Below are 14,811 nucleotides of genomic sequence, written 5' to 3' on the forward strand. Positions count from 1 at the left end.
ACATAGCTTTTATTTTCCTTTGGAGATTGTTGAAAGGCTAATGAGCATCATTTCCTAGGCGAGCTCAATCATAGCCCAGTTAGGAAATGAATGAGATTATGCAAGTGTTTGCACGGATGAGCAGGGTTGGAGTTGCAGAGTGTTTGGAATGAACAAGTGGGGTGTGGTAGAACATATGTGTGAGTTTGAAGGTGTGGTAGATCAAGGAAGACACCTAACCCTTGGAAAAAGACCAAAACAAGCCTAAAACCCTCTAAAACAAGCATTTATCGGGTTTCGTACCTGTACAGTCAGACTGAGATTCCTCACTTCATAAATTGGAAAGTACTTCCAAAAGGGTATCCTAATCATCAAATATTTTGTGTGGGTCTTTGGGGGAATTGTGAGCAAATCCACAAAAACCGGTTAGGTAGGGCCGATTGGGGCTCTAGGGGTACTAGGCCTAGAAAATAGGGAATGGAAGGAGCGATGGGGAAATGAGTCAAACCCATGCTCAAAACTAGTTGATTACCCTTGGAAAACATCATAAACACCTACTATAACCTATGCAAGCATTTGTTAGGAGTTTGAGAGTGTGAGGTTGGATTTACCCTTGTGAATCTCAGCCAAGCTTGAGCAACCAGTGAGCATATCTTGATTGGGAGCACTCTTAGAGATTTGAGATGTCTAAATTGATTAGTAGACCAAATGAACAATGAAGGGAGCCCACTAGGACAACACTTGACTGCCCTTAGACAAGGAATTAACCCTCTTTGAGTTTACCTCCCCGTCATAAGCCCCTTCTCCCTTTGATATTATACCGCCTTCCATGGCATCCCCTTCTTTACCTATTGGTCTTATAGATCCTTCCCAACCTCCTATCAATCTTCACATGTATCCCACATCTAATATCATTACTAAGAATCCTCATTATCCTCCTACTTATACTAAAACACATTCTAGGAATACTCCTAACTATCATGTTTAGCCTCCCCTTATTCCTCCTTATGACTTAGTGGTGACTACTATTTCAATTGTTCCTTCCATGTTTTGTATTATTTTTCCTCTTGGGGATAGTATGTTTGCAATTGTTGTTGATGTTTCACCTTTGTCTTCTAATAATAATGACTAGTGTAGATCGCTAACGTTGCATCAACCAATTTTTACAATTATGGCTAATGATTTTGGCCTTGTGGATGATGGTGACTTAGTCAAATGCATTGATTGGATGAATATTTTTCATTGTTACTAGATTATTATGAATTTTCAACTCATTGTATGTGCTTGTGCTTTTTGGCCCCCACTATAATGGGTTAAGTGTGATACTAGGTTGAGCTCATCCTAACACATTGTGGGTGGCAATGTATGATGGTATATGATGTGCAACTCTTAACTATATGTGCTACCTAGCATGTTTTCTTTGTATGTGTGTATCTACACTCCTCTTGATTAACTTGGGTGTTCATACCCTTTTACATGTTAATCTAAGTATTTTTGGACCATTGTTATATGTTATGTTTCCTTGTATATCTCATATCCTCACATATGCCTTTGTCTACTTTATGTTGTTTACACTCATTGTGTAATTCCTACTCAAACCTTTTGGGGATGATGTGAATTGTTAAGGCATAAAATCCCCTTTTTATGTTAACCCAACTTAGACATATTTGTTGATCTAGTCGCCATTGTGTCATGTTTCCTACTTTGCTCTTCTTACTTGTATGTGATGTCTTATAAGAATAGATAATGATTATCCTAGGCTAGAGATCATATTATATAATATCCTATCTAGACTAAATTCACTCTCATAGAACTCTTTGTACCTTTTTATGTTCATGTGTTTTATTTTCGTACTCCGTGACATGTATCTACACTCATCTCCACATTTCCTCTTCTTCACTCCTAATATAATTCTATTCATTTCAACTACTTATCTTCTTATGCCTTTTGGTAATCCATGTGCACTCATATATGCCTTACATTCTTGATAGTTATCTTATAATTGACCTTAACTTTCTCTATTTTCCATGGGCATATACCCCTTTCTACAATTCATATATACATACATAGTATTCTTCTCTTGACACATACATACAACCATGTTAATGTGATTCCTCATACTTTCTACTTTAAAATTTTATATTCTATGGTCTCCTTATAGATTACATGTACATTTATTTACAATGTTAATTACATTTCCTATCTTCTACGTTATCACTGTATATAGGAAAACAGACATAAGATTCATAACACATGAGTTAGCTAACCACAAAAAGCAACAAGTTATGAAAATGAATCCTAATACATTCAATGAAAGAACGAAAACAAAACATTAAAATAAATACGCAAACCATCCCAATGTGTTGTCTTCATTAACCTCCATTGTTATCCTTTCACCTTCAAATAGGATTTTTGTGGATCTAACCTACAAGACAAGTGCAATTGAAAAACAATATTGCGAAGATAGAGTGAAATCGACAGAATAAGGGTACTCGAAGCGTGGTTGTCGAAAATGAGCAATGAGGGCTCAATTTATAGACTTTGAAATCACATTGAACGGACAAGATCAACTCAATCTAATGGTTAAGATTCTGTGCAAGGATGAGTTAAAAGAGAAATTGTCATTAGAAGTGAAGACAAAAAGTCGTTAAATCAAAAGGAAAATGGAACTTTCTATTTGCATGCCAAATATTCCATTTAAACTTGACATAAACTACAACAAATGGAGAGAAAAGGGGAGAGGGGAAAATGAGGTGGAATTAATAATTTAAAATTATTAATTTCACTCATAACTCAAATTAGGCAATTAATATATAAAAATATTAATTGTAGGAAAAAAAAAGGTGAAAGAATAAATAAATGAATATATTCATTTATTTATTCAAAAGGGAGGACATGTTAGTAAGAAAGGGGGTTGATTAATTACTTAATTATTAAACCTAGGTGAAATGATCAAATGATTAAGGAATCCCAACCCGGTTGTTGAATTAGGTCCTAATAGTGATGATTGATTGGCTAATAATTGATAAAAAATAATGACAAGCAATTGAGGTTGACAACAAAATAGGACAAAAGATCGAAAAAGACTCAAGATTGATAATGATTTTGATAAGAGACTGATAAGATTGATTGATAAAGTGTCATGAAAAGCTAATAGAGTGTCACAAAAGACTGATTGAAATTGATTGATAAAGAGGTTGATAATTAATGACTAATTAATTATCAACAAAGAGGGAATTGAGTCTAATTGTCAAGATGAGACCAATTCGAATGATTTGAAAATGATAAAATGTCAATCATAATGATTTAGGACCAAATGCGAATGAACAAGACTGATTAGGGTTGGATTTCAAATGAACTGAAACTAGAGGAATGACACAAAGTCAGCATATGATGAAGATTGAATGCGGCATAGAAGACATGTTAAAAATTAGGTTAGCGACGTAGGAGTGATGACCGATTTTGAGTGTCTACAATCACAATTGTCATTCCCTTGCAAGCACCTTATATTGATCCTTAGTACTTAGGTGGTGATTGATCCTTAGTACTTAGATGCACCACCTCAATTACATGTTCCCCTCTTCCTTAGGCCATTTTTCTCTCATTATTACCACTCTATCCCTCATTTATGATTTGTGTGGCCTATTAAGAACATTAAGTGTTGACCCACTACTTAGGGGCAACTATATTAAATTAATGAGAATATCCCATTATAGGTTTCCTATTCTATCACCTTTCCTACTATTATGCCTTATAAAAAAATCCTTTTCCTCCTCTCTTAACCTTATTGATCAAGTCCTCTTCTTATTGCAAATTAATTTAATGGGTGCATAGTATATGCATTATATCTGCATTGTTTATTGCACTATTATCACTTGGCATGGCTTTGCCTTTTTTATCAATTAGGGTGGCAACCACATATTGACAAACATAATGCCCTCATCATCACATTTTTGTTTTGTGTTTAGCCTAATCTATTAGGTGGTGGGAACCTCATATAATCAAGTGGTGACCACATAACTATCATCATCATTACCATTTCCACATGTTGCCCTAGTCTAATTCATTCAATGGCAATGACATCAACATTTTTTGTTAATTTTTTCCTAAATTATAACCAAAACTTCTGCCAATGTCGCATTCTATTGTGTAGCTCATATGTAGCCTTATCTCATTATTTGATTCATCATGGATTGAAGCAGTCACCGGTGAGGAGGGACCTCAAAGAGATCAATCCAGACCGGTTAGCAAGAGTAACACAACAAAAACACAAAGATATGATGGAGGCAATGCAAAACATATTATTTTATTTCATGGAAATTGGTTACAACCAACCGGTAACAACCGGGTTACAGCATAACCGGCTCATGGGCCTGGTAGAACATACAGAATAGGTCACAACCGGTACCTTGAATCTTGAGATCTATCTTCTATGCACAATCTCACTACTTGATTCTTCGATTGATTACATTCTAATGTGCAATTACAATTATATATACGATTCAAAGGATCCAGTCGGCCCAAAAAGGGATCAAAACCCGAAGAACAAGACCTAACATGCAAAATAAACAAGGTCAGCCTCCGCTAAGAGATTCCTCTGGAAAATCCAAATGATGAAACGTAGATCGCGGGAAAAGGTCGACCACATGCCAAGGAACATCGGAATCAATGCCCAAGGCTCTGCAAGCTTCGGAAGGGGTTCCAGTAGATCGCCAAAATAGGTCCAGGCAATTGATAACAAGAACTGTCAACCAGTAACATGAAACTGTCAAGGGATCCGATAGCAATATCTTGCCGAAAAATGATCCAAATGCGATGCGGTCTAGAAATAAGAAAGATGATCAAGTCTTCAAGTAAAATCCAACTCCACAGGATCCAGTGAGCCAAAACCGAGACACACAAAAAAGATAGGCTAAAACTGCAAGATTGCTATGAACCGAGGATGCTCCTGCATCATGGATTATCTTCTATTTTCCTCTCTAGTGTTACTACATTAGACATATGGATTATTGGGAGTTTGTGAATATCTTTTATTTAACATTTCATTCCTATTTTATAGTATTACTTTCTTTATCATACAATAACTCTACTTTCTCTTGTTTGGGTGAATTGTAGGTTAATTGTAGGTTACTAGCATGCGATGGAAACGAAAGAATAGGGAGATTAAGAGCACACATTGTCCCATATATTTTTTTTGTGTGTATCATTTATAAAAAATTAAATTATTATGAAATGTACTTTACTTGCATTAATTGCACTTCACTTTAGATGATTCTTCAATTACTATCATTAACCCACAAAATTGGGGTCAAATGTAAGGTCAAATTCTACCTACTTTAAAATATCCACTATATGTTCTCACACTCATTTTGTTGCACATTCCTTTAGTTGTGTTTTATGACCATTCCATAAGTTTCTATGGTTTTCTCCAATCATATATGGGTAATGAAATAGAATCAACTTGAGCAACTTAACTTCCATCAACCTTGAAAGTTTAGATGCTTAGCTCTTCAAGGACGCCTATGTTAATGTAGCACTAGTGTCTATGTTCAAATTTAGAAAAGTGACTCACCTCCCCACCCCTCATTTCACCTTAATTATTATCATACTTTCGACAATCATTTGCCCCCAAAACTAGTATAAGCCTAACGTGATCCCTTTTTGTAATGATCATTCTCACAATAAAGAATTAGAAAATATAGTCCCCCTCTATCCCTCTCCCTCTCTCTCTCCAATTGTGGGTAATATGCAAGGACTTCATTACAAAGTATGGTAGCTAGGTAAAAGTCTAAAGTATAGAGATTTAAATCCATTTTGTGGCATCTAAGCCATGGTGTCTTAGCAATTGGTTTCCACATTCATCTATTGTTTCATAAAATCCATCAAATCCCCATATGAATCAATTTCTCTTTTTCCAATCTAAGTCATAATATGAAAAACGATAGCCATTAGCCTTCTCAGTAATATCGAAGCAAAATCCCATAATTTCTTCTCTTGCATCTCTCTTTGTATCTCCTTCACTACATGCACTAATTCTTTTTTCTTAGTTTAGCCTAAAACATATTTGTAATCATTTCATATATTGTGAGTTAACTCTCACCATGGTTTTTCTCTATTTGAGTTTTCCACGTAAATCTGGTTTTTTCTTGTGCATTGTGTATCATTATTCTATGTTTCATTGCTGCTAATAAGGATAAAGATAAATTGACACTGTGTGAAAGATAAAAGTTTAAAGTATTGTATTTTAAAGGTACGGACTGATTCAATTTCCCTCCCCCGCCGCCGCCGCCCTCTCAATCCTAAGGTGTGTTCAACACAATCTCCCACAACAAGCACTTGAATGTTTCGTTTACCTGAAACTTTGTGTCTTGTCTGATGCAGCCTTATTGTTCTCCTTTGCCAAATAATCCCAGCCCACCACCAAATATTTTGGTAGATAAAAAGGCATGTTTACATACAGATATAAGCATGCAACAATGCATACACACATCTAATTGAATTTCTTGCTGCTATGCTTTCACAACAAAGAAAACCCCGATCCTAGGCAAATACAAATGAAATATTTAATAAACAAATTACTACACGCTGGATTTTCAACGATAAATTTATGCTCTAATGTAAACCACAACTAGATTCCTTGGTAGGACTGCACCTTTTGACTTGGTTCAGAGGAATTCTTGCTCCCGCTCAATCTACAGACTCTGTGCAACATATAACTTCTTCGGATAGGCATCCTTCCTCTTCACACAAGGTGACCATGGTTGAAGTGTCAATTGAGAACTCCCCCCTCAGTCCGCATTCAGCGGAGTTAGATAATGGTGTATCTTGGATGACTGGTCAGAGAAGAGAGAAGTCTTTCTAAATCTATTTTGGAATTCCATCCCCAAGTTAAGGGTATGCAAATTGCAAGGAAAGGGTGAGACATAGTGTAAGTTGGGTTGGGTTGGATGTTTTCCAATGGCATCTTGGCTGCAACTTGATGCTGTTGAATCTTTTCTGATGTCTGTTGTGTTGTTGTTGGCCGGTTGTAATTTCTACTAATGTTTTGCTGTAAAAGGATGTTAGGAACCCATTAAAACCTATTCATCCCTAAATCAAAAACACTGGGTTCACTAACAAAAGGTTGATATTTTTATTTTTGACGAGTTTATATTAATGATTCGATCAATAAAGCATTACAACCCAACTTCAAAATGATGGAAATAGCTCACTTACCTCATGTTTCTCTGGGAAGTGTCTTACTGATGAAATGTGTAGCATTTTCAGTCACCTGACAGCATTCTTGTAAGATTCAATGGGGAATACCAAGAATTCTGTTAATAATCCCAAATGCTTTGGCAAACTCTCACTGTAAGTGGAAACGATGTCTGAGTTGACCTTCTCAACATAATATAACAAAAAATTTGCAACCAGCAAAAATTCTTACTTGTGTCTTATCAGCCATTCCCAACTGCATTGCATCGGTTTTCTGACACAAAGTGATCTATCTCCCACAGTCAATGCTTGAACTTCTTATATAGGTCAACCAATTTATAACCTGCATGTCATCTACTGCTCTCTAAATGATTGCCTCTCATCTTTGCTAATGATCGTGCATTTTTATCTGTATAATAGATGTTTGGTAGACGATAGAAATTGGGATAAGACATGAGCTTGTTGGACTTGATACTATCACCACATCCAAGACACACTCATCCCTGTAATATGTAAACAAGAAGTTTAACAAAGAAATTGCTGCAAAATGGGTTTCTAAGAAGTAATCTTGAAAGGGCACACAGATGCAAGTGACAACTTCTAAAACGTTTGTAATTTACTATACTCCATTTATATTAATCCTTAACGAACATCATCACTAGTTATTGTATGAGAATATTCCACCCTTGAAATAACGGAAATTGTCTGCAATGTTGATGTAATTTTTTGGGTGCAATCTTAGAGATGAAACTGGTCACACTGTGCCTGTCATAACAACAAAGAAGGTTATTTGTCAGTCCAAGTAGAATTGCAAGGACTGTCTTAAACTTAATAATCCCAGTAACATTAGCCAAAAGCTGGTCTAACCTTTTCAACATTGTGCGGCGCAAGGTTTGTATCAAAAACAGATCATGGCTCTATCTGCCAATGTGACATCAACAGTATCTCATAGTTTATTTAATCAATACTGTGATCGATCTCCAGCATTGAACTTTGTTATTGGCATCGACCAAGTTACCACGTCTCAATTACCCTTATTGACCATCGTTTGACATCTTTCCTGAGTGATATGGATACCTCCTGTAGCATAGTTGTTTTGTACACAATAAGAGAGACATCTTTATCTATTCAGACGCTACCAAACAAATACACATAAACTTCATTTAATTATACTATACCCTCATTATCATCATACAAGAAAATCCTTGGCCCAGACAAATGTAAATGCGATCTTCCTCAACAAACGGCTGCAGCTTGAGGAAATTAATTGTGCTACAAAGTGAACACACAGAGATGAACATAGCAAACTTAACACATTGGTTGTTGCCCATGCATATTGAAATCACCAATAGTCCCTGCAAGAGCATAATCCATCCTTGAAGTGATGGAAACGGTTTGCATCCCTCATATAAATATCTCGGTCAGCAATTTTGGAGATGAATTTGGCAGCATTGTGGCAGTCACCACAAACACGAAGGTTTTTCGTAATCCGAAGTGGAGTTCCAGGGCTTGTGTTTATAATGCCAAATGCAATGGCCAACTTCTCGCTGTGAGTCGACAGCATATCTTCCTTCAACTCCTCTTCCACGTCATGCAGAACAAAATTTGTGTCAGGTACATATCCTGCCTCCTCCATCTGCACTGTTAAGGTGTCCAGCATTTTGTATATTTTCCCTGATTGAGGATGCGACCTGTCTCCAACAAGAAATGCTTGAACGCTGTTGCTTACTTCTATTAAGCTATATCCTGGAGTCTTTTTCAATCCCCTTTCTTTCATCATCAATCTCATTTTCGCTACATCATCCCATCTGCCAGCTGCAGCATAAATGTTTGAAAGCAGTATGTAGCATCCAGCATTGTCAGGCTCTAAGTCCAAAAGGTGTTCTGCCACACAATGCCCTAAATGAATATTGCTGTGGATTCTACATGCTCCAAGCAAGGCACCCCACACACTGGCACTGGGTTCTAATGGCATTGCTCTAATAAAGTCCCATGCTTCATTCAGATGCCCAGCACGTCCAAGGAGGTCCACCATACAAGCATAGTGTTCTACTTTAGGAACAATGGAATAATTTTGAGTCATAGAATTAAAATATTTCCAGCCCTGCTCCACTAGGCCTGCATGACTACAGGCAGACAAAAGAGAAACAAAAGTTATGTGATTGGGCATTTCACCAGCCAGCTGCATTTGACGAAAAAGCATAATTGCTTCCTCACCAAGCCCATGCATTCCATAACCAGCAATCATTGTACTCCACGAAACTACATTTCTTTCAGGCATCTGATCAAACAATTGGCGTGCAATCTCTACACTTCCACAATTGGCATATGTGTCGATCAGGGCTGTCCCCACTCCAACATCAGAATGAAATCCACTTTTAATTATATAACCATGAATCTGCTTACCTTGATGCAGAGCTGCAAAACGGGTAGATGACAGAAGTACATTCACCATTGTCACCGTGTTAGGTTTCACGGCCACTATTTGCATCTGACGAAAGAGTGCCATAGCCTCACTGGGAAGCCCACTATGGGAATATCCACCAATCATTGCTGTCCATGATATTGTGTTTCTATTAGACATTCTATCAAATAATTGGCGTGCACTATCTACATTCCCACATTTGGCATACATATCTATGAGGGAATTCTGCACAAAAGCATCCAAATCTAAATTTGCCTTAACTATGTAACCATGGACGCACTTGCCTTGATGCAGGGCTCTTAAATGGGCACATGCCTGGATGATTATTACCATAGTACAGGAGTCAGAAGTTGCATCTATCTGCTGCATTTGATAAAAGACAGTAAAGGCCTCCCTGGCATTTTCATTCTGAACATATCCAGCAAGCATGGAATTCCATGACACCACATTTCTTTCAGACATTTTCTCAAACAAAAGATGTGCCAGATTTACTCTTCCACACTTGGAATACATGTCTATAAGAGAATTTCCTATGTAAACATCTGATTCGAACCCACTTTTGATTACATAGCAATGCATTATCTCACCTTCCAGTAAAGCTCTTACATGGGTACATGTCTGAAGCACGCTTACCATGGTAAAAGAATCAGGTCTTATGTTTGCCAATTGCATTTGACTATAGAGTTTCATGCTCTCGCTGCCATTTTCACTTTGACTGTACCCAGCAATGAGCGTACTCCATGTTATGACATCCTTTACAGTCATCTTGTCAAACACCCTTCGCCCGTTCTCTATACTCCCACACCTAATATACATGGCTACAAGAGAGTTACCCAGATTGACATCCAACTCAAACCCTTTTCTAATTATGTAATCATGAATGCACTTCCCCTGCCGTAGAACACCTAGATGAGCGCATGCTTGAAGTGCAGACACCAGAGTCGCTGAATCTGTTCTCACATCTGCTAAGACCATTTCATTAAAAAGTAACAGTGCCTCCTTCCCCAGCCCATTATGTGCATACCCAGCTATCATTGCATTCCATGAAACCAAACTTCGATTAGGCATTTCGTCAAACACCAGTTCCGCAAAATCTATACTCCTACATTTCGTATATAGAGATAACAAAGAATTACTCACAACTATATCCGAGTCAAACCCACTCTTAACTACAAGACCATGAATCCACTTAGCATGGTGTGGAGTTTCTAACCAAACACATGCCCTCATCACATTGACGATGGTTATACTACTGGGGAGCATGCCACAGTTTCTCATCTGAGAAAAGATTCGCAACGCTTCATGCCCATTACCATTCTGAGCATATCCCACGATCATAGAATTCCATGACACTACATCTCTTTGCGGCATTTTGTCAAATATTTGACGTGCAAAGTCAACCCATCCACATTTTCCATACATATTAATAAGTGAATTGGCTACATAAATATCAGATTCATATCCAGCTCTCACGATGTCTTCATGAATGCCATGACCATTTTCAATAGCCGAAAGGCCGAGACCTGTACAGGCCTTGAGAACCAGGGTGAAACTAAAATTGTCTGCTTCTATTCCTCCTTTTTTCATCTGGTAATACAGTGAAAGAGACTCACCAAACAACCCAAATTTTGAATACTCCCCAATAATAACATTCCATAACAAAACATTTGTTTTGTTTGTTATTCTGTCAAACACAAGACGTGAATTCTTCAAACTGCCACAATTGGCATACATACTCATCAATCTGGTAGCTAGAAAAGTGTCTTGGCTGAACCCATCTATGAGAATACGGGCATGCAGTTTGGTGAGTATTTTTATGTTGCTGCATGCCTGCAATAGGCAAGCATATGTGTTGGGATTCAGATTGTATTGCGATGATACACCTTGTACCTCCTCTGTGCATCGATAGCTTGATATAGTATTTAAGGGTTTGAATAGAAAAAAATTGTTGCATTTGAATTTCTGAATAACCTTCTCAGAATGCCAGTGCAATACCATTATACATTTAACTGTAAAATAAGCTTAAATTAGATGTAAGTGAGTTTAGATTTGTTTTATACGCCTTTAAAAAACAATTTTCCTATTTGAATCTGCATCCAATGCATTGCAGTGGAGAAACATGTACTGTATTTGTGCGCCAAGGGAAGTCAGAAAATTGTTGAGATGTAAAAGCCAGGCTAGGAACGACTAACATTATAAACTCGAATTAAGGACAAAACTAAGGGTAAGGATGTTTTGGTGAAGTCTTGGAAACTTCCGCCTTCTTGGAGGCCTGGTGAGGGAAGAGTGGCGCGTGACCCCTTTCCGAATGACCTACAGAAGGATTCTCTCATCTTTATCTCAACCCTGAAGATTTAGATGATCTCCTTCGTATTGTCACCGATGTCGTCGTGGATCATTTCAGGTTGTCAAATGGTTTTTCCTAAAGATTATCAGAATCAATGCGAGACTTCCTCTATCCATGATAATGAGGGAACCCCTAAGGTACCTGATGAAGATAAGAAAATGTTGGCTATCTTGGAGGAGGTAGCCAAAGATGTTAACATAATGAAAAATCATAATGAATAAGGTCTGGAAAAATTGGTTATAATTACCTACACTACCATCCAAAACAGTGCTGAAAGTATTAAACTCAGAAGATTCAAGCCACTAAAACTACTGGTGCAGCTATTGTTGATGTAGAAAATTTGAGTAAGGGTAAACAAGTGACATCTGAGAAGAGACCTTGCATGCGTATTTGGGATAGCATGAAGAAGTCAGCCGAGGAGGCCAAGATTTAATTCACAGGATTTGGCTAATCTCCACTTTAACATCAATCTGATGGAGATGGAAGTTAGAGAGACTCAAAAACTTGCAATAGTTGTGCTTGTCATTACTATTTTTTTTTAGTTGGTTGTGTGTATCTATGTAGTAGCATTTTGTTAAAAAGGTTTTCGGTCTTTTCAAAAAAAATTTCACTTTACAAAAATATTAACGTAAGAAAGATTAAAACCAAATTCCATGTAAAAATTTAAGCAAATAGAATGAATAATTTCATGAATATGTCAAAAAAAAATCCAATGCCATCTTTGATATAAATTTAAATTATTTACTTTTGAATTTGCATCTAGTTTTGGCATTAGGTGTATTTGAAAATATTCACCTCAATCTCTTAAAAATTACCTTTAGTGCCACCTGACATTTACATGAAAAGAATGCATTCTTTTGAGTTGTTAGAGTAAGAACATCAACATGCAAGACATCTTATTTGTAATGATTCAAATAAAATAGTTATGAACATGCCAATCTAAAGATGCACTTTTAATTAACTTCTAAAAACATCCAAAATTTATAATACAATTGCACGTGCAATTAACTATTTGCTATCCAGGTCAAAAGGAAACTTTGATAGACTTAATATACTGATAAATAACATCAAATATCAATAATCTTACGGTATCATGCTATCATATATCAGAAACTTATTAGATTTCATCACAAACTAATAATCTCACTAAAGTCACAGGAAATGACAAATTATGGATATAACTTGTATTGTTGAAATATTTGATGGAAGTAAACAAAAATAATTTTTTATAATCACAAAAATAGCAATAGACAACTGAAATAAATCTAAAAACACCACATTGAAATCTTCTTAAACTACATAATATTAGGAGCATTATTTTGTCTCAATTTGAAGAATGAGTCTTCAAAACTATGAAAGATGGTCTAGAAAAACAATAGAATTACAAAATAATAATCTATAACAACAAAAAATTGATAACAATAACTAAACACTCTACAAAATACAACACCCACAAATCTCCACTCAACGTCATTTGAAATCTGCAATTGTTTGAAGTTGTAATGCAACCTCTAAATAATATCACCCTTCAATATGGAAGGAGTTTGAAGGATTTTGTCCCTTGATACCAATCTCCAATGGATTTTTGTCCAAGGAATATTTTTGTTGAAGACAAGTGTCCAAAAAAAATTTGGTGGAGTTTGTATGATAAAATGATATGCCTGAAATGTGCATTTTTCTATGAATAAATAGAGGACCAAAACCAAACAAACCCCTCTTGTAAAATTAAATTAAATAATATTTTTTTTAATTAATTTCCATCCAAAAAAAGGGTTGGGAGCTTGGCTCAATTGGTGAGAGCTTCATGCACTAGGCACGAGGTCATGAGGTCCAATCTCCCCCTATCCATGTGGTACTAGAGTGCATATAATTATCGTAAAATCTTCTAAAAATAGATTTTGACAATTCCAAAAACACTCATTCCATATTCCGCACCCCCACTTGTGCAAATAATCCAAAATAATTATATTTAAACAATTGTTTGACCCCTTTTATCATAAATACGATTTATTAAGTTATTTGACCCAAATATCCATTTTTAATTATAATTATTTTTCAATTTTCATACCTTAGCCCAAGGAAAATATTTTGAATTGAAAAATATCGCATCCAACATGAATTAAATAAAAAGGGGACATGACAAGTCCGTCCTTCCCAAAATTCCATATTGACCATAGAGTCTATATCTTCTACCATGGAGATGTATGTGTAAACCAAAATAATCAGGTATCTCTATGCTAATGTCATAAATCAAATTATAATGTTCAAATGATATGAAACTTTTACCTATCAAGAGAGACATTTCATGCTAGAGGAAACTACAAGATTTGCAACCTGTATAATTCACAATATTTCTTTACAGCTTGCATAATTTGATCGCCTCTTTAAAAACAACTTTTCCTCATGTGGATTATTACTAACTTAATGTTTCAAAATTACAACAATATAAACAATATCTTCATCGTGTTTCCCAAGAATGTAAAATCCTAAGTCTCCCTTTGTACACAATAGCTTATCAAACCTATCCTCACCATAGCTGCAATCTTCATCATGTGCCATAAAAAAAACATATAATGATATCCTTGACTGCATTTTTCCACTCTTGATAAGGAGTAAGAAATGGTTGCCATAAATTTTTTAGATACACTTAATTTACCTCATTTTGATGAAAGATAATGTGATTCCTAATGTGTTTGAGAAGCTCCTCTTCAAATTTCCTCTATGATAATCTCTCCCTTTTAGATCTACAAATATCGTAGGATCCAAGATGCCCAACCATGCATGTATCATGCAAAGCTTTCAAAACAATTCCTTCTTCATTACAAACTCAAGCACTAAAAAAACTTCACCATTACACCAGATGATA

The 14,811-nt window shown here is 36.1% G+C and overlaps 1 protein-coding gene across 1 annotated transcript; it reads right to left on the bottom strand.

The window, feature by feature from the left end:
• Nucleotides 1-6,215: 6,215 nt before the first annotated feature.
• On the bottom strand, nucleotides 6,216-12,452 carry LOC131033226 (pentatricopeptide repeat-containing protein At3g12770). The gene is made up of 3 exons (XM_057964394.2): nucleotides 8,352-12,452; nucleotides 8,041-8,253; nucleotides 6,216-7,938 (listed from the first exon to the last, which is right to left on the bottom strand). The coding sequence occupies exon 1, from the start codon at nucleotides 11,594-11,596 to the stop codon at nucleotides 8,516-8,518; it is 3,081 nt and encodes a 1,026-aa protein (XP_057820377.2). The 5' UTR covers nucleotides 11,597-12,452; the 3' UTR covers nucleotides 6,216-7,938; nucleotides 8,041-8,253; nucleotides 8,352-8,515.
• Nucleotides 12,453-14,811: the final 2,359 nt, after the last annotated feature.

Source organism: Cryptomeria japonica, chromosome 8 (assembly GCF_030272615.1).
Source record: "Cryptomeria japonica chromosome 8, Sugi_1.0, whole genome shotgun sequence".
Taxonomy (NCBI): Eukaryota; Viridiplantae; Streptophyta; class Pinopsida; order Cupressales; family Cupressaceae; genus Cryptomeria; species Cryptomeria japonica.